General features: G+C 48.9%; 1 protein-coding gene across 2 annotated transcripts in view; it reads right to left on the bottom strand.

The window, feature by feature from the left end:
* Positions 1 to 18,903, bottom strand: part of LOC146808691 (keratin, type I cytoskeletal 47 kDa-like) — a 28,499-nt gene extending 9,596 nt beyond the window's left edge. The window contains exons 1-7 of one of the 2 annotated variants that reach the window (XM_085615502.1): positions 18,354 to 18,903; positions 10,520 to 10,596; positions 6,477 to 6,633; positions 4,656 to 4,817; positions 4,405 to 4,530; positions 3,637 to 3,854; positions 1,801 to 1,913 (exon numbers count right to left, since the gene is read on the bottom strand). In XM_085615502.1, the coding sequence (XP_085471628.1) occupies positions 1,801 to 1,913; positions 3,637 to 3,854; positions 4,405 to 4,530; positions 4,656 to 4,817; positions 6,477 to 6,633; positions 10,520 to 10,596; positions 18,354 to 18,830 (1,330 nt within the window). In that variant the 5' untranslated portion in view covers positions 18,831 to 18,903. Of the gene's footprint in view, positions 1 to 1,800; positions 1,917 to 3,636; positions 3,855 to 4,404; positions 4,531 to 4,655; positions 4,818 to 6,476; positions 6,634 to 10,519; positions 10,597 to 18,353 lie in introns of both variants that reach the window. The other variant, XM_085615501.1, reaches the window with a different exon arrangement.
* Positions 18,904 to 21,085: the final 2,182 nt, after the last annotated feature.

Below are 21,085 nucleotides of genomic sequence, written 5' to 3'. Positions count from 1 at the left end.
TAGCTATTAGTTAAAACTACCAATTTCGCTCTTTTTAAGCTTTAGAGACTTTGAGGTCTCAAATAAATAAGTACTTTCCTCAGAGCCATCTAATTTTAATATCACTACTTGACCTCCCCTTACAGCCAGAGGGACGCTGGAAGTACCGACGGACAGAGCGGTGCTTCAATTACCTGAGCTGTTTGCCAGGTGAGGTGAGGCAGTACTCTCCTGCACAATATGCTGGGAGAATGATCCTTCACTAATACCCAGGTGATACCTTTTCCTTTTTCATATTTTCTTTACACAACACTAGCAGTAGCGACACAGGTCCTGAAGAATGCAGTGGATACCAGTGTGATCCGTAATTCCTGCTGAAACATGTCGACCAACCTGTTGGTAGCTATTAGTTAAAACTACCAATTTCGCTCTTTTTAAGCTTTAGAGACTTTGAGGTCTCAAATAAATAAGTACTTTCCTCAGAGCTATCTAATTTTAATATCACTACTTTGCACTTTTGCACTATTTCACTTTTTTACTCGCACTGCTTTTCAGTAGCCCCCTGTGACCCAGTTATACCATCACTGGTTCCTATGTTGTCATTCATGACTAAACTCTTTTCCTATCCTTCATGGTTAGAAGGAACCCACATGATGAAAAGGGCGCCCAGGAAGAGCTACTGATGGGTATTTTTCAAAAACTATGAATGATGTACCCTGTCTAGCGAACCAATATCACTAGCTCCATTACATAGTCGTATCTTGTGAATTTCATACCTTTGACCCTCCATTACTTTTTGTATTGTGTTTAGTTACTTTCGGGGAGTGTAGTGCTGAGTGGTCATTAAAATTAATCCCTGAGACCCAAACCCATTTTGACTTGTTTGATGGACTAGGGAAACGCCCTCTACGCAGGAAGTTCGGCCAAACTCCTGAGACGGTTGCAACACATCCAGAACGCCTCGGCATGTCTGATCTTTCACATTCCCTGCCGCAGCCACATCACACCCCACCTGAGAGACCTGCACTGGCTCCCCGTCAACAAGAGGATAACCTTTAAGCTCCTCAACCACGCACACAAAGCTCTCCACAACATCGGATCAGCATACCTCAACAGACGAATCAGCTTCTACACCCCCACCCGCCAGCTCCGCTCCACCGGCCTCGCCCTCGCCGCTGTGCCCCGCATCCAAAGAATGACTGCCGGCGGCAGATCTTTCGCCCACCTCGCCGCCAAGACCTGGAACACCCAACCCACCCACCTACGGCAGACCCAAGTCCTACTGACCTTCAGAAGACTCCTCAAGACCTGGCTCTTTGAGCAGTAGCAGCACCCCCTCCCACCCCCAGCGCCTTGAGACCCTCACGGGTAAGTAGTGCGCTTTACAAGTGATTTGATTGATTGATTGATTAGGCGCTCGTTCATGGTTTCTATACTCCGTCCTCCACAACCTGTCCAATTTCTTCTTACCGTCTGTTTCCCCCTTTCCCAGATCTCCTCTACTTTTTAGCAATGTGTATTAAAACAGAAAACAGACTACTTCAAACCTGTTCTTTTATATTTTCAGGTTTACTCTCTACTGCTCCCCATTTGATCGGACGGCACACTTTCTTTAAACAAATGTCTGCGCCCGTGCATCAAACAGGATTTACACTCAGCACTTTAGAGTTAAGAAAGTGTTTGCTATGGCATTCCCAGAGCTCTGCCTGCCTATGAAGGCATGCTCTGCCATCCACAGATGATGTCAACTAGGCTATGACTGCTTTCGAACCTGAACATGGAGAAACAAAGCAACCTTTTGATGTGGAAATGCTTGCATACCTTTCTTGGAATCCACCGACGAGGTCTGTGATTTCATTTCTGTGGTGGAGCTTTTGGACGAGGACACTGTAGAACTTTTAGTAGACTCCATCTGAAAAGATGATTGGCTGGTGCTGCTGTTGAGAAAATCATATGTTTTATTTTTTTATTAACTGTGGACCTTCTTTGCTATATTGAAAATTAGCAGAGGTCATGGTTTCCTGCTGCTAGCAGGCTGTACATTACCATTTTAAGGCACAGAGTTTGGGAACCAATTATAGGGAAAACATTCTTTACCCCAATTTGGCTACATGACTCGTAAGACGACAGTAATAAAGAAAGCATGATGAGAGCTCACGCAAAGAGCACAGTCCTCCTATTTTCTAAAACCTACCTCTATAGGAGTTGGGCTACGGCTGAGACGTCATCATACGTATGGCATACATGAGGATGTGTAAGGTTCCACTGCGGCCTATTCAGGGACATGATTTCACTGAGGAAATGTCCTTTATGCTTAATATGAGCAGAATGAATGTAGTGTCCTAGGCCTGTGACATTGATGCTGCTATGTTTAAAGCACCACATAGGCTTCACATACGAGGTTCGGGATACTGATGCTGAGCATTGGTTCCACTTCAGACACTGATGTTACTTTGGATAAATACTCAAAGAACATTTCCTGTGGATACTTATCTATCAAAATACAACTGCCCACTATTGCTGGCTGAGAGGTCGTCCAAATAACATCTGTGGAGTTACTGAGAATGTGTATGGGGTGCTTTCCTATAAAGTCTGGAGGTACATTTGAATTAGGTATGACTGTCATTAAAGCTGATGGGGTCATTGGAAGCGAGTATGAGTGGCACTCAAAGCGTTTACTGACAGAATATTCAGGTAAACAAATTGACTACCAGAATATTGTGATCGGAGGAGTATATAGGTTTGCTATGTTTAGCTCCAGGTATATGTAAGTATATACCCTCACGATATTCTGTTAGTTGATATTTAGGCCACTGTATTTTGACAAGTCTATATTTGTATCCTCGCTAGTCTGACATACAACCCATCAAAGTCTATATAGTTGTTGGAAAGGGTTATGAGTGGCACTCCAATCATTTCTATGAGGTCACCTTGAGAATGTGGGGGCATATCATCAAGGCGGCGCAGTAAAATTATCGCCGCTTTTGCGGCCGTTTTCGGCCGAAAAGCGGCGATAATTTTATTGCCTTATCAGCAAGGTCACGCCATCGCGTGAATCCTTGCCTTAGCGCCCTCTCCCATAACGCCCAGCTTTGCATCTCTAATGAGATGCAAAGTGGGCGTACCTTGCCAAACTTACGTGGAGAATGTCGCTAATTGACATTTCTCCAATTAACAAGGAAATCACTAACCTGCTTCGCGATATTAAAAGAATCGCTAACCGCGCTTAACGCAGGTTTCTGTACACCTGCTTTTAATCTGACTTAGCCATGTAATCCAATTGGAAGTGGATTACATGGCTAAGTCCACCCTGCCCTATCAGCAAGGTATCGCCTGTTGCAGTACGATTATCGCCGGTTTTCCAGCGATAATCGCACTATTTTGTAGCTAACGCTTGGATTTCTATCGCTTTTGAGATATGCGTTGCTGATAGCACGCTATCTCCGCGATAGAATCCAGCGATAGCCGGCGATAATTATCCTAGCGCTAAGTGCGCTTAGCGATAATTATCACCGGTTGTTGCTGATATGCCCCGTGTATTGGTGTCACTATAATAAGGTCTAAGAGGACGTTGTTGACTGGGATTGATATCCTTACAGTACACAATTCTTGCCCCTTATAAGAGAGTTGTGAGAGATCTATAAAAGCTTTTCTTACCCGAACTCTCCCTCCAGCAGACGCCGGTAGGTCTCGATCTCCATCTCCAGCCGAGTCTTGATGTTCAGGAGCTGCTGGTACTCATAGCTCTGCTGCTCCATGTCGCTGCGGAGCTGCATGAGCTGCGCCTCCAGGCCGCTGATCTTCTGCTGCATCTGCATGAGCTGTGTCCCGTAGCGTCCTTCTGTCTCTGCCAAGGTTTGTTCCAGGGAGCTTTTCTGTCAAGAGATGAACCCAGCATGTTACAGAACAGGCCAGAGCACTACAACCATGGCAAATAGGCTGGCAGAGAATCCAGAGCCATTTCATAAAGTTCACCTCAAGTTGAGAGCATCCTTTTGTTTGTGATGTATATGCACCATACTAATGGCTGCACACCCTGCACCTCTCACTGTGAGGCACCATGCCCACAAAGCTTACCCATTTCTTGTGCCACTTAGTGGGGTAGGCTGTAATGTGAGTAAAATAAAAATGAAGATGTTGCAATTCTTGAAAGTGTTTGCCCACATCCTGCCCATTAACATATCATGATATCAAGTATTGTCTATTTTTAAGAATTTTAAATATGCAGGGTTATATTTTGGGGGAAAGCTGCTGAAATTAGGTTTTTTCGTCCTAAGTATTTAGGAATATTATTGGAAATATATCCAGATTACTTAAAAAGTCTACACCTAGGTATAAACAGAGAGCTTTCAAAGTATACACTCATGTGAGTAGAAGTGTATTCCTCTACTTCTGAGAATCACACGGTATCTGAGACATACGTACCATGGCCAGCTGGGACTGAAGCTCGATCTCCAAGCTCTGGAGAGTGCGGCGAGTATCTGTCACCTCACTCGTCGATGACTGCACCGCCTGCACGTTCTCAGTGATCTGCGCTTTCAATTCTTCAGACTGAGTCAACGGATCAAAAGCGAGAGGAGAGCTTTGTTAGTATCCAACAAGTGTGAAATGCGCCTGCATATCAGGCTGCTCACCATATTACACTGCACAATGTGCCTTTTTAACAAGCTTCTTACCGCCTTCAAGAACTGGGCCTGGGCTTCTCTGCGGTTCTTCTCGGCCAGTGCCTCATAATCGCCTCTCATTGCATTCAGGACTCCGGTGAGGTCTTGTCCAGGAGCAGCGTCCATCTCGACACTCACTTCACCAGAAGCATTGCCTCTCACTGCCATCATCTCCTGTGCAGAGCAAGAAGACCATTGGCTTGCAGATCATATGGACAGGAACTAAATACACATGTAGAGGGTTTGGGGGAAGCTAGATATTAAATTGGATGCCATGGGAATTGACTAGAGGGAATTAGGATCATATATCTGTAGGAACCCTAAATCCACCCTAAAGAAATTAATCATTAAAGCCCTGGAAACAGTCTCAGATCTTTGAAGACACTGGCTTTCATTAGACCATGCCTCCTCTTGCAAGTCGACATCCATAACATGACATCACAGGTCGTCCTATTAGACAGCACCGTCTTCCACTTGTCCACACCCCTCCGACATGACTACAGTCTGTCACTGGACAAAATACCATTCATTGACTCACACCTTCTCTCACTGTAGCCCTGCATCCTACATTGGACTCTCTTTCCTTAGACAACCTCACCTCCACCAAGATCCAACCCCCGTTATAGCCCTTTACACTTCACCTTACTATTTAATAAGGACCACTCCCCTCAAATAAGACCATTGCCTTTATCTCTATAACAGGCATCTTCCCCCCAGACCACACACCTCCTGCAGAATCTAAATCCTGCTAGTAGCTGTCACTCTTCAGACCATACAAGTACAACTATACAACCCTCACACTATCCCAGCAGCCTCCTGTTTAGACCACATCCTTGTGTTCATGCTACTCCCTAGATAAAACTCCAAAGAACACAAATGCGCCCTATTGATGCAAACTGACACCAAGAGCCCACATTATAACCAAATGGGCCACGCACACGAGTCCAGTACAATTCAATACCCGGAACGTGTTTCTGGTACAACTAGTTACCAACAGACCTTGCCCTTAGCCTATGCAGTACAATACCAGAAAGATCAAGTCATTCATCATTAGAACTGCTGAATGTATAGATCACACCCTCGGACAGGAGACTACAGACCTTCATAGGCAATCCCTAGGTAAGTATAACGCGAGAGCCAGGTTCGAGCCTCGAAGTTGGCTCAACATCCAGTGATTCTGGGCAAAGTCACTTAATCTCCCTGTACCCATAGACAGCGCCTGGATGCCCTCACGGGTGATAAGCCATGCCATATACATCTACAAATGTAATTTATGCCATTAAAACACACTATCATATAGAGAACCACTAGACCCCATCTATGAAAAGAGGCAACGACACAGACGTCTGCCTTGGCCTCTAGAAGCCATGTTGCAATAGAGAACTGTCTCATATCTGATCACATTCTCACCCACCAAAGACATCATCCCAAACAACTGTGCCACTGCCTGGAGAACACACAGCTCAAAAGACAACATACACACGGCACACTCTCCCTCCCTGTAGAACATAGTGCCGAACAGACGCCACACCCTCTAAGAACCAGATCAGGCGTTTCTCAGTAGCTCGCTCCCCTGCTAGAAGGTCACCGCTTTCCCCAGTAACTTACCCCTGCGCAGACACTATACCTTCATTATTTGTCTTTTGTAGAAAAGATGTAGGTGTAAAATAGAGTCAGGAGTCCTAAAAAGAGAACTGGGGGCCAATCACACTTATATAATAAGAGTCAGGCACACTCCAAGGGAAGTGGTTCTCAAGAGCTCCTGTGCTGGACAAAGGTATTATTGATGGGCCATGGCTTAGCAAGAAACAAAGCACTGGGTCTGCCATCTACCTCTTCGTGGTTCTTCTTGAGGTAGGCCAGCTCCTCGCTCAGGCTCTCGATCTGCATCTCCAGTTCAGATCTGGACATGGTCAGCTCATCCAGGACGCGGCGCAGCCCATTGATGTCGGCCTCCACGCTCTGGCGCATGGCCAGCTCATTCTCGTACCTGAAAGACAGATAGGGAAGGAGGTCGTTCAGGTTACAAGAGCATGCAGGCCTCAGGCATCACCACAGTACACTACTGTACATTGTCTGTGGCACACCTAACAAACTCCCAGTCCCACAAGTCATCTTAAGGCCTCTAGGAGCATTGTAAATCTAGCCAATGAGGCAGAACAAGAGGCCTAGACCTTAGTTTCAGCTGACAGGTTGAAACACCTTAATAGTAACCATTGCTTAATTTGTGCAGGTGGTGGGTACCAGCACTCATTTCTTGGGACTCAGACTTAATTTCCACCATCAAACTTTGACCCAGAGCAAAAGAGAGCAGGCAGAAAAGAGAGAAGGCAAAAAATAGAAACAGAAGAAAGCTAAAGATAGCGAACGAACAGAGAGACCAAGGATGAAAAAGAATCTAAAAAAGTGAGATAACAAGGCAGGCTGTGTAGATGGGATAGAACCAAGACTAGGCAGCCTTGGCTACTATGGCATTCATCGCACCATTTGTGGGCTTCTAAGATACTCTTTGGGTTCCTGGAATTATATTTTTCTAACGTGATAGAAGAATAATTGGTTGATCTGAATTATGTATTATGCTAATAACACAGGTGCCCTGTATCCCCTTAGATGTGAGAGAAACAAGGGGAACAACTGTATGGACAAGAAAGTAGCAATGGTCTCCTTTTTTCTATAGGATAGCTTCTTAGGAAGATTTGTTCCTCAGATTGACAAAGTTAGCATCTCCTGCCACTGTAAAAGTTTAAAGTTGCACTTGAAAGTCGTAGATGTTGTGTAAGGAAGATCTATCACACTTAACTACATCAGACTAGTTAGAATCGGGCTTCAGGGGCACTCAAGGATACCATATCTATATACGTATTCACCTATATAAATATAACGTATTGCATTATCACTCTCCATCAAGGAGCCGGCTCCGCATGTATTCGAAGGGTGCATGTTATCTGCCATGGGGGGTGAGGCTGAACTGACACTGGTTTATGGAAACAGGTGCTAAGGACGGCATAAATCCTGATGTTAAAGATATGAGCCCTGACCAAATTCCTAGAGCGTCCAATTCAAATAAACACTATCAGACCAGTGACTCAATAAGAATATGTATGGACTGTCTGAGCTTTGAGGAGCCAGCTGTGTGTAGCTTGGCAGCCTCACTCAGGTCAGTACACACACTGTATCCGGTCAGCTCAGGGCTGCTTGTCAAATTAGTTCTATGGGAACAAAATAAGACTTCAACACCCAGAATGCATTAGGCTATGACACAGAAGTCCAGGACTAGAAACACTGTCCATAATGACCAGATTTGGGGCAGGAAAACCCACCACACACCACCGCACCCAACAGCTACCACGCCGCTGCTGGGGCAAGGTCACCGAGGACCAACTGACTACCGCCCTCGCCCTGAGACCACCCACCGACCCCACCGACCCAGACACCACCGCGACCAACCTCACACAGTGGATCAACGACTGCACCAACACCCTCGCTCCTCTCAAGACCTCTACAACCAACCACACCAACAAGAAAGCCGCCTGGTTCACCGAGGACCTCCGGATCTCCAAGCACACCTGTCGGAAGCTGGAGAAGAAATGGCTCCACGACCGAACACCAGACAACCACACAGCCCTCAAGAGCGCCACCCGCAGACACCACCAACTCATCAGGACCGCCAAGAAGACCGCCTTCAAGGACCGCCTAGACAACAACGCACACAACACCAAAGAGCTCTTCAGCATCGTGAAAGAACTCTCCAACCCCAGCTCCAACACCAACGACATCCCGCCATCTCAAGACCTGTGCGACTCCCTGGCCACCTTCTTCCACCGCAAGATCACCGACATCCACGACAGCTTCAACTCCGACCCCCCCGCACCCACCACCGAGTACACCACCCCTGCGACTACCACTCGCACCAGTCACCTGACCGTCTGGTCCAGCGTCAGCGACGAAGACACCATCAAAACCATGAACTCCATCCACTCCGGATCCCCATCAGACCCCTGTCCTCACCACGTCTTCAACAAAGCCAGCGCAACCATCGCGCCCCACCTCCGGAAAACAATCAACTGTTCCTTCGAGACAGCAACCTTCCCAGAAAGCTGGAAGCACGCCGAGATCAACGCCCTTCTGAAGAAGCCCAAGGCGGACCCCAAGGACCTCAAGAACTTCCGGCCCATCTCCCTGCTCCCTTTCCCGGCAAAAGGACCGAGAAGATTGTCAACAAACAGCTGACCCGCTACCTCGAAGTTAACAATATCCTGGACCCTTCCCAATCCGGTTTTCGCAGCAACCACAGCACCGAGACCGCCCTCATCGCCGCCACTGACGACATCCGGACCCTGATGGACAAAGGAGAAACAGCCGCCCTCATCCTCCTGGACCTATCAGCAGCCTTTGACATGGTCTGCCACCGCACCCTATCAGCACGCCTCCATGACGCCGGTATCCAAGAGAAGGCCCTGGCCTGCACCACATCCTTCCTCTCCGGCAGAACCCAGAGCGTCCGCCTCCCACCCTTCCGCTCCAAAACCACTGAGATCATCTGCGGCGTCCCACAGGGATCCTCCCTCAGCCCGACGCTGTTCAATATCTACATGGCCCCCCTCGCCCACGTCGCACGACAACACAACCTCAACATCATCTCCTACGCCGACGACACCCAGCTGATCATATCCCTCACCGAAGATCCCCACACCGCCAAAGCTAACGTCCACAGAGGAATGAAGGCCGTGGCCGACTGGATGAAGGACAGCAGACTGAAGCTGAACTCAGACAAGACGGAGGTCCTCATTCTCGGACCCACCCCATCAGCCTGGGACGACTCTTGGTGGCCCACGTCACTAGGCACAGCCCCGGAACCCACGGACCACGCACGCAACCTGGGGGTCATCCTCAACTCCACTCTCTCCATGACCAGGCAAGTCAACGCCGTCTCCGCGTCCTGCTTCAAAACCCACCGTATGCTCCACAGGATCTTCAAATGGATCCCCCTCGACACGAGAAAAACCATTACCCAGGCCCTCATCACCAACAGACTCGACTACGGGAACGCCCTCTACTCAGGAACTACAAACAAGCTCCTGAGACGACTCCAACGTATCCAGAGCGCCTCGGCCTGACTCATCCTCGACGTCCCCCGCCGCAGCCACATCACACTTCACCTGAGAGGCCTGCACTGGCTTCCCGTCAACAAAAGGATCACCTTCAAGCTCCTGATCCACGCACACAAAGCACTGCACAACACCGGACCCACCTACCTCGACAACCGACTCAGCTTCCACACCCCCACCCGAAGCCTCCGCTCAGCCAACCTCGCCCTCGCCACAGTCCCCCGCATCTGAAAAACCACCGCCGGCAGCAGATCTTTCTCCTACCTCGCCGCCAAGACCTGGAACACTCTCCCCACAATCCTACGACAGACCCAGGACCTGCTGGCCTTCAGAAGACTCCTCAAGACCTGGCTCTTCGACCAGTAGCACCCCCCCTCCCCAGCGCCTTGAGACCCTCTCGGGTATGTAGCGCGCTTTACAAATGCAGTGATTGATTGATTGATTGAGGAGTGGGGAATTGTTAGCTATATGAAAATCTTGTGTAAACTGTATTGGAGGTGGTGCTCTCAGCAGAAGGCAGCCCTGTCAAGTATTCTAGGTTGATGAGGTACTCTAACCCATTTGTTTTTTGTACTTCAAATTCTGGGACTTGTAGGCCTGCTTTAAAATGGAATAAACAAGACTACAAGTCCCAGAATTCAAAGGAGAACATCTGGAATAGAGCAGCACATCACGCATGGACCCGGGAAACTTGGCAGCTAGGCTGCGTAGTAAGTTCTCCAATGGGTAGAATGTTCTAGAGGACGCTCGCCCTGAGCTCAAACTCACTTCAGCTTGAAGTCGTCCGCTGCCAGCTTGGTGTTGTCGATCTCCAGCACATAGCGCACGTTGTCAGTGTTGGCAATCTGGAAGGCAAGAAAGGGTTTGATCAGCAAATTGATATTTATACACTACAGTCTTTTGAACAGATGTGCTCTGCTTACCAACAAATGGCAGTACAGAGGGAGCCGGAAGTGCATGGTGACGTCATGCGCGTACAAGTGTGACGTACTACGAAAGAACTGGAGTGCCCACGTGCAATTACTGAAATATTAATATTTGGGGTTAGAAGACGGAGGCTCGGTGGCCAGGGAGCGGTTGTAATCAATAAAGAATAGTTCCTATTTCCCTTATAGGCTCTGCGCATTGGAATAATATACACTATAGTTTTAGCATAGGACTAAGGTCAGTATGTCCCTATCGAGTATATTAAACTTAATTACTTGTGTGTGCCAGCTAACTCAGAGGTCACTAGATGAACAAGAAGGGATTAGTTTCTGATAACCACATAAACATGACAACTTTGTTTCCCTTTAGAATCGGAACGTGTCTCAGAATCGTGGAAACAATAGATAACAGTTTCACTCAGTCAATAGTGTATGCTTCGTTTCTGCAGAGTTACACAGAAATAGAAAGACGGGCGTTTCAATAAAAAGGGGTTTATTGAACAGTCTTAGTTCTCGTGTAAGAGATATGAACTGCTACAATCGTTAGACAGTACGCAAGATATAATATGCAGAGCGTAAGCAGTAGAAAGAAGTAATACTGCAATAGCATTGTCGTTTTAGCTATGACACATATTTACATACATATATAAATAACACAGGCTATAATGTGAATACTCATCTGGTGCTTCTAAATAGTTCTACCCCAGTGTACCTAACCTAAGTGTAGTAAGAGGCAAGAAGTAGGTGCTGTTTTCTTATAGTATAGCTTTTACTAAGTTTGTCTGTCAAGAGTCCCTCTAGGTTCTAATCGACTCCATACCTTTAGAATGAGAGAGGTGGGAATCTCTTTCCCGGGTCTTGAACTCTGAAACCCCGCAAGGGGAGACAGAACACTGGAACACTGTAATCTTTGTGTGCAGGGAAGACAGCATCTGTTCAGTGCGTCAGGTGGGGACTCGAACTCCGTCCAACTTGCCGTGGCGAGCCGAGCAGCATCAAGCTAAATCGAGCCGACACTTGCCATGGTAAGTGAAGGTATATTTCTACCTGAAGGTGCTTAGGAATGTTAGCATTGACGTAAAGTCGGCAGAAGAAGACGTCATGAATGAACCCCTAAGGAATGGTAGTTCATGCATAATAGATGAGTTCTTGGAGAAATCAATAATCCCAGCAGGGAAAGTTCCAACGGCTTAAGGGGCTGGTTTCTAAGATCCCGTTGTGACGTGGGATGGATGGATGTAGGTGACCATGCCTGTATTTGGGTTGCATTCCTAATGCCTAAATAATGACTGTAAATCTATGCCTCAATAAGGACAATGTGAGTTGTGCCTATATAAGGGCATGATACGTAAAGCCTATATAAGGGTATCTAAAGTGACACACAACACCAACACCATCATGGATTAACGTTACTGGCACCCAGTTTGCGAGCCGAGTCGGTGAGGCATCGTAAGTAGATGGGGTGACTTTTGTGTATGGTTTTGAATTCGAATAATGAGGCGGTGGCCATATTTTGTTGAGTTGTGTGTTCCAGCGGTGGGGGGGGACTAGAAGATGCAATGGGGCCACGTAACGAGTAACATCGGGGACTATATATCTCAGCCAGCCCGGTTCTAGAGGGTGGGCTGGGTGGGTCAGGCTCACCCAAACATGAGCCTTGGCCCTGGCAGTGCCTGCTTGAAGGTCAGTAGAAATTGGCAACTTTCATTGAAAACGTTCCTCCGAACGTTGTTTTTCTTCCTGTTCTAGGAGTTGCGTGACTGGGCCTGGGCTCTCTCTCACTCCCAATCACGCATCTCCTTTTAGAAAGAAGGGCTGTGTCCCCACCCACTCGTGCAGGTAAAATAGGGGCATGGGAAGGGGACAGATCCTTTCTTTGGCACCGGGTAACCTTAACCTTCCTGCTGCATGGATATTTCTTTTCAGGAGAAAAAAAGTTTGATTATCCTGATTCACCTTTCCTGGCCCCTGCAGCTGCTCATCAGACCGAGCTATGACGAGGAACCAGCAGGTAAGAGAATGTGTGGCTATTTGTTCTTCTTTTTAAAATCAGGGAAGGCCCAGCAAGAAACATACTTCCTGTGTGCTTCATTTACAATAAAAAAGGACCAGATAACTCTGGTGATTTATGATCCTGCTGGAGAGCAATCATTTGTCTGTTGGTAGTTTTGAAATGAAGATAAACTGCATTTTATGTGGATAACTCAGTGGGTTATGCCTTTGTCACAGATGAGAAGAGAGATGAGGGACACTGGAGGAGGGTGGCAGTGAGGGAATATGAGGGGGAGGTCAATGGGGGAGCTACGGACAGATGAGGGGCGCAGGTGGAGGGTGGCAGTGAGGGAGTCTGAGGAGGAGGTCAATAGGGGGGCTATGGAGAGATGACGGGTGCTGGATGAGGGTGGCAGTGAGGGAATCTGAGGAGGAGGTCAATAGGGGGGCTATGGAGAGATGAGGGGTGAGGGATGAGGGTGGCAGTGAGGGAATATGAGGAGGAGGTTAATGGGGGCTACGGTAATGAGGGGCGCTGGTGGAGGGTGGCTGTGAGGGAATTCGAGGAGGAGTTCAATAGGGGGGCCACAGAGAGATGAGGGGCGCAGGTGGAGGGTGGCAGTGAGGGAATCTGAGGAGGAGGTCAATGGGGGGGCTAAGGTTAGATGAGGGTTGCTGGTGGAGGGTGTCAGTGAGGGAGTCTGAGGAGGAGGTCAATAGGGGGGCTATGGATAGATGAGGGGTGAGGGATGAGGGTGGCAGTGAGGGAATATGAGGTGGAGGTCAATGGGGGGGCTAAGGTTGGATGAGGGTCGCTGGTGGAGGGTGTCAGTGAGGGAGTCTGAGGAGGAGGTCAATAGGGGGGCTATGGATAGATGAGGGGTGAGGGATGAGGGTGGCAGTGAGGGAATCTGAGGAGGAGGTCAATGGGGGGGCTAAGGTTAGATGAGGGTCGCTGGTGGAGGGTGTCAGTGAGGGAGTCTGAGGAGGAGGTCAATAGGGGGGCTATGGGGAGATGAGGGGTGAGGGATGAGGGTGGCACTGAGGGAATATGAGGAGGAGGTCAATGGGGGCTACGGTAATGAGGGGTGCTGGTGGAGGGTGGCTGTGAGGGAATTTGAGGAGGAGTTCAATGGGGGGCCACGGAGCGATGAGGGGCGCAGGTGGGTGGTGGCAGTGAGGGAATCTGAGGAGGAGGTCTATGGGGGGGCTAAGGTTAGATGAGGGTCGCTGGTGGAGAGTGTCAGTGAGGGAGTCTGAGGAGGAGGTCAATAGGGGGGCTATGGAGAGATGAGGGGTGAGGGATGAGGGTGGCACTGAGGGAATATGAGGAGGAGGTCAATGGGGGCTATGGTAATGAGGGGCGCTGGTGGAGGGTGGCTGTGAGGGAATTCGAGGAGGAGTTCAATAGGGGGGGGCCACTGAGAGATGAGGGGCGCAGGTGGAGGGTGGCAGTGAGGGAATCTGAGGAGGTCAATGGGGGGCTAAGGTTAGAAGAGGGTCGCTGGTGGAGGGTGGCTGTGAGGGAATTCGAGGAGGAGTTCAATAGGGGGGGCCACGGAGAGATGAGGGGCGATGGTGGAGGGTGGCAGTGAGGGAATCTGAGGAGGAGGTCATGAGGGAGCCCAAGAAGTGTCACTTGCCTGATACTCCCACCTCAGAAACCTCCTCTTCCCATCAAAGGGACATTACATGGAAAAAAACACTTTTATGAGAGTGATGACTTTTAGAAAATAGTGCGTTTTACTGAACACTTGTAAGACTAAGGAGAGATAAAGGAGGGCCCGGAAGCAGGCCTGGGTAGACATATAAGTGACAAATCTGGCCCGCAGTTGCCCACCCGAATGCATCCTTGGCCCACCCAAATAAAATTTCCTGGAGCCGGGCCTGTAACTCGGTGCCACCTATCACCTCCCCAGTGCACCTTACATAAAGCAAGTTTTAGTGCCACCTGGCACAACAGTCTTGTAGTTTCGTAGCATTATAAAAAGACGGGGCACGGGACGATCGGTGCTTTGGCAAATGATCACAGGGCCTTCACCATAAGCAATCTCGTTTGATTCTTACCCTAGTGGGTAGGAATACGAACTCAGTGGCGGGGTGCTACCCAAAAAGCTCTCTATAGTTTCTTCTTTGCCACTGGTTTCTTATGAGGTGGGAATTCTCCTGTGCCATCCTATGGAATTAAGACTGCAACACCGCAGCTTCCTCTTCGAGAACTACATCACCCACAATGCTTCGAAAAACAAGAAGCTCTTGCTGGTAATTGTCTCACTGGGAGATAAGAGCGATTCTTAGATCTTGCTTTCTACATTCACGACGTGGAGTACGAAGGATCGAAGCTTTTCACGTTTCAGGTTAATGCTAATTCTGAAGGGACCCTTAAATTGAGTCAGCTCAGTGTTCGGAGTTATCGTGGTGGGGTTGGTATTTGGGGTGTTCGGGGTGGTGTGATGCCCCCCTGACAGAAGCCATCCTGCATGAGCTACTCATGACAGCACAGAAAGTAATGTACCGCGCTGGCCACGCCCATAGTGCCCACCTCTCCTTTTGTAAACTGGGTGTCAGGCTCACATTGGGGCAGATTTACAAGCCCCTTGCGACATCTGTCCAACACCATTGCGTCACTTCTGTGACGCAGCGTCGTCGTAAACAATGCGCCACTATGCAACATATGCAGGGGCAGATTTATGAGGCCCGTTGCGCCATCGGAACGTCACTTTTTGTGACGTTCCGTGGCGCAGAAGCCTGCGTGATATTTATTTATCAGGCAGCACTGAGCCACTTTTTTTGGCTGAATGCTGCCTCATAAATATCAGTCCCTTTAACGCAGTGTTCTGCGTTAAAGGGGCGTGCAATGGGTGTTGCTGGGGGCGTTCCCAGCAACATCCATGGCCTTTTGACACTGCCCCAGATTTACGAGAAATCGTAGATCTGAGGCAGCGCCAAAAGCTTCCGCCTCCCCAGGGGAGGCGTAAGGGAGGCGCAACGGGGAGAAATATCTTTATTTCTCCTCGTTTTTCCTTTTTCTATGTGTGCTGCATTCTGCAGCACCCACACAAAGAGGAAAAACCTCTTGTGATTATTTTTGTACAGAAAGGTTTCCCTTCCTGTACAAAAATATTCATCTCCGCAACGCAGGCACCCTTGCACCATGGTGCAGAGGTGCCTGCGTTGGCGCAGGCAGCCCATTGTGCGCCGGCGGAGGGGAAAAGGACAGGAATGCGCCGCATTTTATAGATACGGCGCATCCCTGCCCTTTTCTTTTGCCGTAGGGAAGCGCAGCAGGAAGGCCTGCTGCGCTTCCCTACGGCAAAACCTCATAAATCTGCCCTGTACAATGTGACGCATCTAGTGAGATGCGTCACGTTGTAAAGCCCTGCGCTACATTATACCTGCGTCAGGTATAATGTATGCAGGGTGGGCGTTTCCTTTTAGGAAAGCCTCGTAAAAGTAACGCATTTCATTGAGTTACTTTTACTACGCCACTGCGTCAAAACCTTACGCCTGCTTCAAGTGACGCAGCATGTTAGGAATAAGCATTCCTAGCCATTGCTGGAGTTGCGTCATGCTTGCGACATGACTCCAGCAATGCGCTGCCTATACGTCAGAAGATGCGTCACGCATCTTTCCATCCTTGAACCACGGTGCGCCGCATTGCAAATGCGGCGCATCCACGGTGGCGCACGGCTATTTTTCTGTGACGCAAAATAACTGCCGCAGCTCTGCTAATATGCAGAGATGCGCCAGTTATTGTAAATCTGCCCCATTGTTTTTACTGCACCCCACCACCGTTAATTCAATTCCCTTGTAGATCCCGGGTTTCTTCACGTGCACAGCATACAACCTGGGTTTTGTGCAGTGCCACTGGATTTATGAGGTAGGGAAGCCCTAAATTATGCAGCAAGAAAATGCAATTTATTTGGCATGATGAGGCACATTTTTTGTACTATAACTTTATTATTTTTGTCATATTTAACCATGGTAACCCTCGCTGGTCAAAGATTTAGAGCCAGTCCAACCACAAAATACAGCAATAAGTGACAGAAAAATAATCAGTCAACTTTCGCGACGAGTCTTCCACTGCGCGGGAACACATTCCACAACATGTTAGCAACTTTGGATTTGTTTGAGCTAGAAAGACATTGTTTATTAAAATCTGATGATTATGCAACAATGGTGGATTATATGGCAAATGCGGCAAATCAATAATTATGCGGAAAACGCAGACGCCGCAGAATCACATGATTCCAGTGGCGCTGTTTGTAGATCGAGAGGATGAAACAAACAGATGGAGTAAGAGAGAGAAAAGGGAAAGACCTAGATAGAGGGAGTTAAAGGGAGGCAGGGGCAGAGGTGCGAAGGGGTAGTGAAAAATAATAAAGAATATATAGAGAGTTATCGGCAGTACCTAGGGCCAGGCGCAGAGAACATAGGAGAGAGAAGGGGAAGGGAATAGAGGTGGGCGAGCCATTGAGGGTCGAGCTTGAAGCCTGGCTCTGATCAGCTCAGGGTCCTGTTGGACCCTCGAGCCTATAAGAAGCCGAGCTTTTATGTGGCTTCTTCCTGCCTCCCTCCCTCTCTTTCTACCCAGGATGTGGCATTAGGGCCAGAGCTGGTGACTTTGGAACTGAAGAAACAAATCCTTAGCATAAGGGATGACAAATAGATACTCATTTACTGGGTGATTTGTTCAAAGTGAAACCAGAAAAACCTGGATTAATTGTTGCTCCCCCTTAAATTGTGAGATCTTTGGCAAACATTGTATTTCATCAAAACTCTTTTTTTCTTCAATATCATGTATGAAAACACTTTCAAACATAGGAGTTTACAATACCAGTTGTACAAAACCCGTCTGTGTTTAATTCAATAGACTGTAATGTTGCTCTAAAATACCTGGGCGTGTAAAGAACTCCTGACGCCTGTTTTGCCTCTCAGGTCACTGCTCAGAAGAGACACATTAATGTTAAGGCTTCCACAAGTTGAATCTTGAGGAGAATGGATCCTATGTCACATGGCCTGTGGTATGATTTCCACAGCGATCATGTCCGGGCTCAGCTGGGCACGGGCTGTAGGAGCCTGGCCAGCCCCCTGGCGCACTCACCCTGTACATTTTTGGGCGCGCCCATCTATCTATAGAGGGGAGGGTGGAGGAACAGTCACTCTGTACTCGTGAATACGACGGCCCTGTTTTTCGAAATAACTCATTTTATGTAATCAATGATAAACTATCCTACCGCCGTTGTCTTAGCTCATCCCTCGCACAGTGTTGCCTGAAACTGTATTTGCTAATCTCTGCCCTTCTTTCATCTCGGGCCAGTTACAAGTACACATGTCCCGTCCCAGCGCTAGGGAGCGCCTCTAGCAGCTAAGCATTTCCGGGACCTCGGACAGGGCCGGCAGTGCTGCTGATGCTGACCCCTCGCACCCTCGCACCCTCTCACCCTCGCACCCTCTTACCTTGTTCCGCAGGTCGTCGATGGTGGCATAGTATTTGCTGCAGTCGCTCACGCGCGCGCTGCCGCTGATGCTGCCCCCTCGCACCCTCTCACCCTCGCACCCTCTTACCTGGCTCCGCAGGTCGTCGATGGTGGCATAGTATTTGCTGCAGTCGCTCACGCGCGCGCTGCCGCTGATGTTGCCCCCTCGCACCCTCTCACCCTCGCCCCCTCGCACCCTCTTACCTGGCTCCGCAGGTCGTCGATGGTGGCGTAGTACTTGCTGTAGTCGTTCGCTCGCTCGCTGCCGCTGCCCTGGTTCTTCTCGTACCAGTCGCGGATCTTGAGCTCCAGCTCGCTGTTGGCCGCCTCCAGGGCCCGCACCTTGTCCAGGTAGGAGGCCAGGCGGTCATTGAGGTTCTGCATGACCTGCTTCTCTCCGCCGCTGCCAATGAGGCCGCCATCGCCACCCCCTGCGCTGAAAGCAGAGCCACCCCCAAAGCCAGAACCCATGCTGAAGGAGGCCCCCCCAAAGCCAGCCCCAGCACCACTACCGAAGGAGGCGCCCCCAAAGCCAGCTCCAACGCCACTACCGAAGGAGCCCCCCCCAAAGCCAGCCCCACCAGAGCTGTACACCCCTCTAGCCACGCTGAAGGACTCGCCCCCAAATGCAGAGCCCCTGCTTGACGAACCATACGCTGATTGGCTGCTAAAGCGATTCATGATGGCGGCTGGTGAGAGGCCCCTGGGCTTCAGATGTACCTGGTGTGGCGAGAGCACAAGAGTACACTGCAACCAGCCCCGACTGTCCCTTTTTATAGCCAAAGGGGTGTGGGGGACGGGGGGGGGGTTGGTGTATTTCAAACTGGCCTCAACCCCTCCTGGCTCGGCAGGACCACATTCCTGGCCCTCCAGATAGGCATCCCCCCCCTGGCACTCACTCTGACCTGACCATCTATCTTGGAAATCCGTCTCCCTCAGGCGGGTTCTCGTCTTTCTCCGGAGGTGCGTGTGGAGGTAGAAACTCACCTGGCAAGAAAATATTTGTCGTCTTCGCAAAATGCCAAGAGCTGCCCTCGGCCCCTGTCAGCAATGCTGAAGGCCCCCCCACTCTGAAAGATGCACGTACGCTTGGATGTCCCGGGAAACAAGCAAAACAAGCTGGACCGCCCAAGCAGACCTCCCCCCCCACCCCCCACCAGATACTGATGGGAAGTAGGCCACACATGTGAAGCTCCTCGCTTTACGGTTGCTGCGCACTTTTTCTTAATGTATACTTGTACAGCTATGTATTAGTACTAGTAATTTACTTTATTCGATAAAAAATCATCATAAAAGTATACAGTTTTACAATACAGTGAACTAAAAACGAAAACCCACCAATCCTTATTACAACGTCAAAACATGTTAATTTTTCCGCTTACTAATTTATACATTTAATACATTGTCACATATTTGGGGGAGCGTCTGCAGGATACCTGGAGCGATTAAGTGGGATAAGACAGTGCCTTGGCACTCCTCATGCGTGTCAACCAAGCACTGGCCAGGTATTTAACTACCCCACAAACCATGGCGGTTGAGGACGTATCAGTGCAAAGTACCGCAGGGCCATTTTATGACATCTAAGGCCCATCTCCCTACATAAAGGCTTTAACCAAGTGCTCCTAGCTACCCTGTATGCGGGACAAGCAAAAAAGAAATGCGCCAGAGACTCGTTAGGAGCTACACATCCCGGGCAAGATTTCGTTAATCCCCCCTGGTTATTCCACCTAGAGATAAAATCATTCACCGGGAGAATCCCAAACCTAACCTTTAGATAAAGCGCTCTATCCAGGGGTTTTTCTATAAAGTCCAAAAATGGTTCGAATTTCCTAGACCATTTAAACGTCAAGAACCGCTCAGTTAGGGGCCCCCCTGTATCTCTACAAAGAATCTCCTGCTGAACCCAATCCCAATACAACTTCTTAATCATTTGCTTGGGAGGCGGAGATTGGCTCAGCCACAAATCGTTCTTGAGAAAAATCAGTTCGTCTAAGACTGCTGCATAGTTGTGAAGCTCCTTGGTCCTTTGTAGGCGGACCCAAAAAAGTAATTGGCGCAAGCCCGCTAGATCTTTGAGGGAACGCCTGCCCAGGTCTAACCGTAATGGGGTTAACGGAGTGGAAGGAGGAAGAGCTACCAAATCTCTCAAAATTTATTTTCAGATATACCCCACTCCGTTATGTTCTCAAACCCCCATAATTCAGAGCCGTACAGGGCGGATGGTAATGCTTGCCCCTCATAAATTGCAAGAACTGGTGCTACAGGTTTGCTCGTGGACTCCCGGTGTTCTCTCAGAACCGCCCCAGAAACTCTTTTATGATTCAACAACATTTTGGCCAAATGATCTTTCCAGCTCATCCGTCTATTAACCCTAACACCCAAATAATCAAAGGAGTCTACCAGCTCCAGAGGCTCATCATTGAGCAAAAGATTGTTCCTAAATCTATTCGAGGGTGATAAGGCCATGAGCTTTGTTTTAGAGGTATTGATGGTAAGACCTCTATCGGTACAAAATGCACTAAAACGATTCAGGAGCTTTTGGAGACCTGCGGGGTTTTTTGAGATCAAAATGGAATCATCTGCGAAGAGTAGGGTAGGTGTTTTTTCCCCTGCCAGTGATGGCGCATCTGCCGAGTCCTCTCTCAGATGATCCACCACTCCATTCACAAAGAGAGAGAACAGGGTTGGTGCCATCACACATCCCTGGCGTACACCCCTCTTCACGGGTATCCTCTCTGTCAGTTGACCTTGGGTACCCCATCTGATCCTCGCATAATTCCCCTCATGGAGTTTCACAATGAAACCCAAAAGCGGTCCTGGGACACCCATCTTCTCTAGGATTTCCCACAGCCTTGCACAAGGGACCAGGTCGAACGCCATCCTGAGGTCTATGAAAGCCAGGTATAAACTACCTTTATTGATGGTAACCGTCTTCC

The sequence above is a fragment of the Triturus cristatus genome, chromosome 7 (genome assembly GCF_964204655.1).
Source record: "Triturus cristatus chromosome 7, aTriCri1.1, whole genome shotgun sequence".
Classification (NCBI taxonomy): domain Eukaryota; kingdom Metazoa; phylum Chordata; class Amphibia; order Caudata; family Salamandridae; genus Triturus; species Triturus cristatus.
The sequence above is the reverse complement of the archived record's forward strand: the minus strand, read 5'-3'. Positions and strand labels throughout refer to the sequence as shown.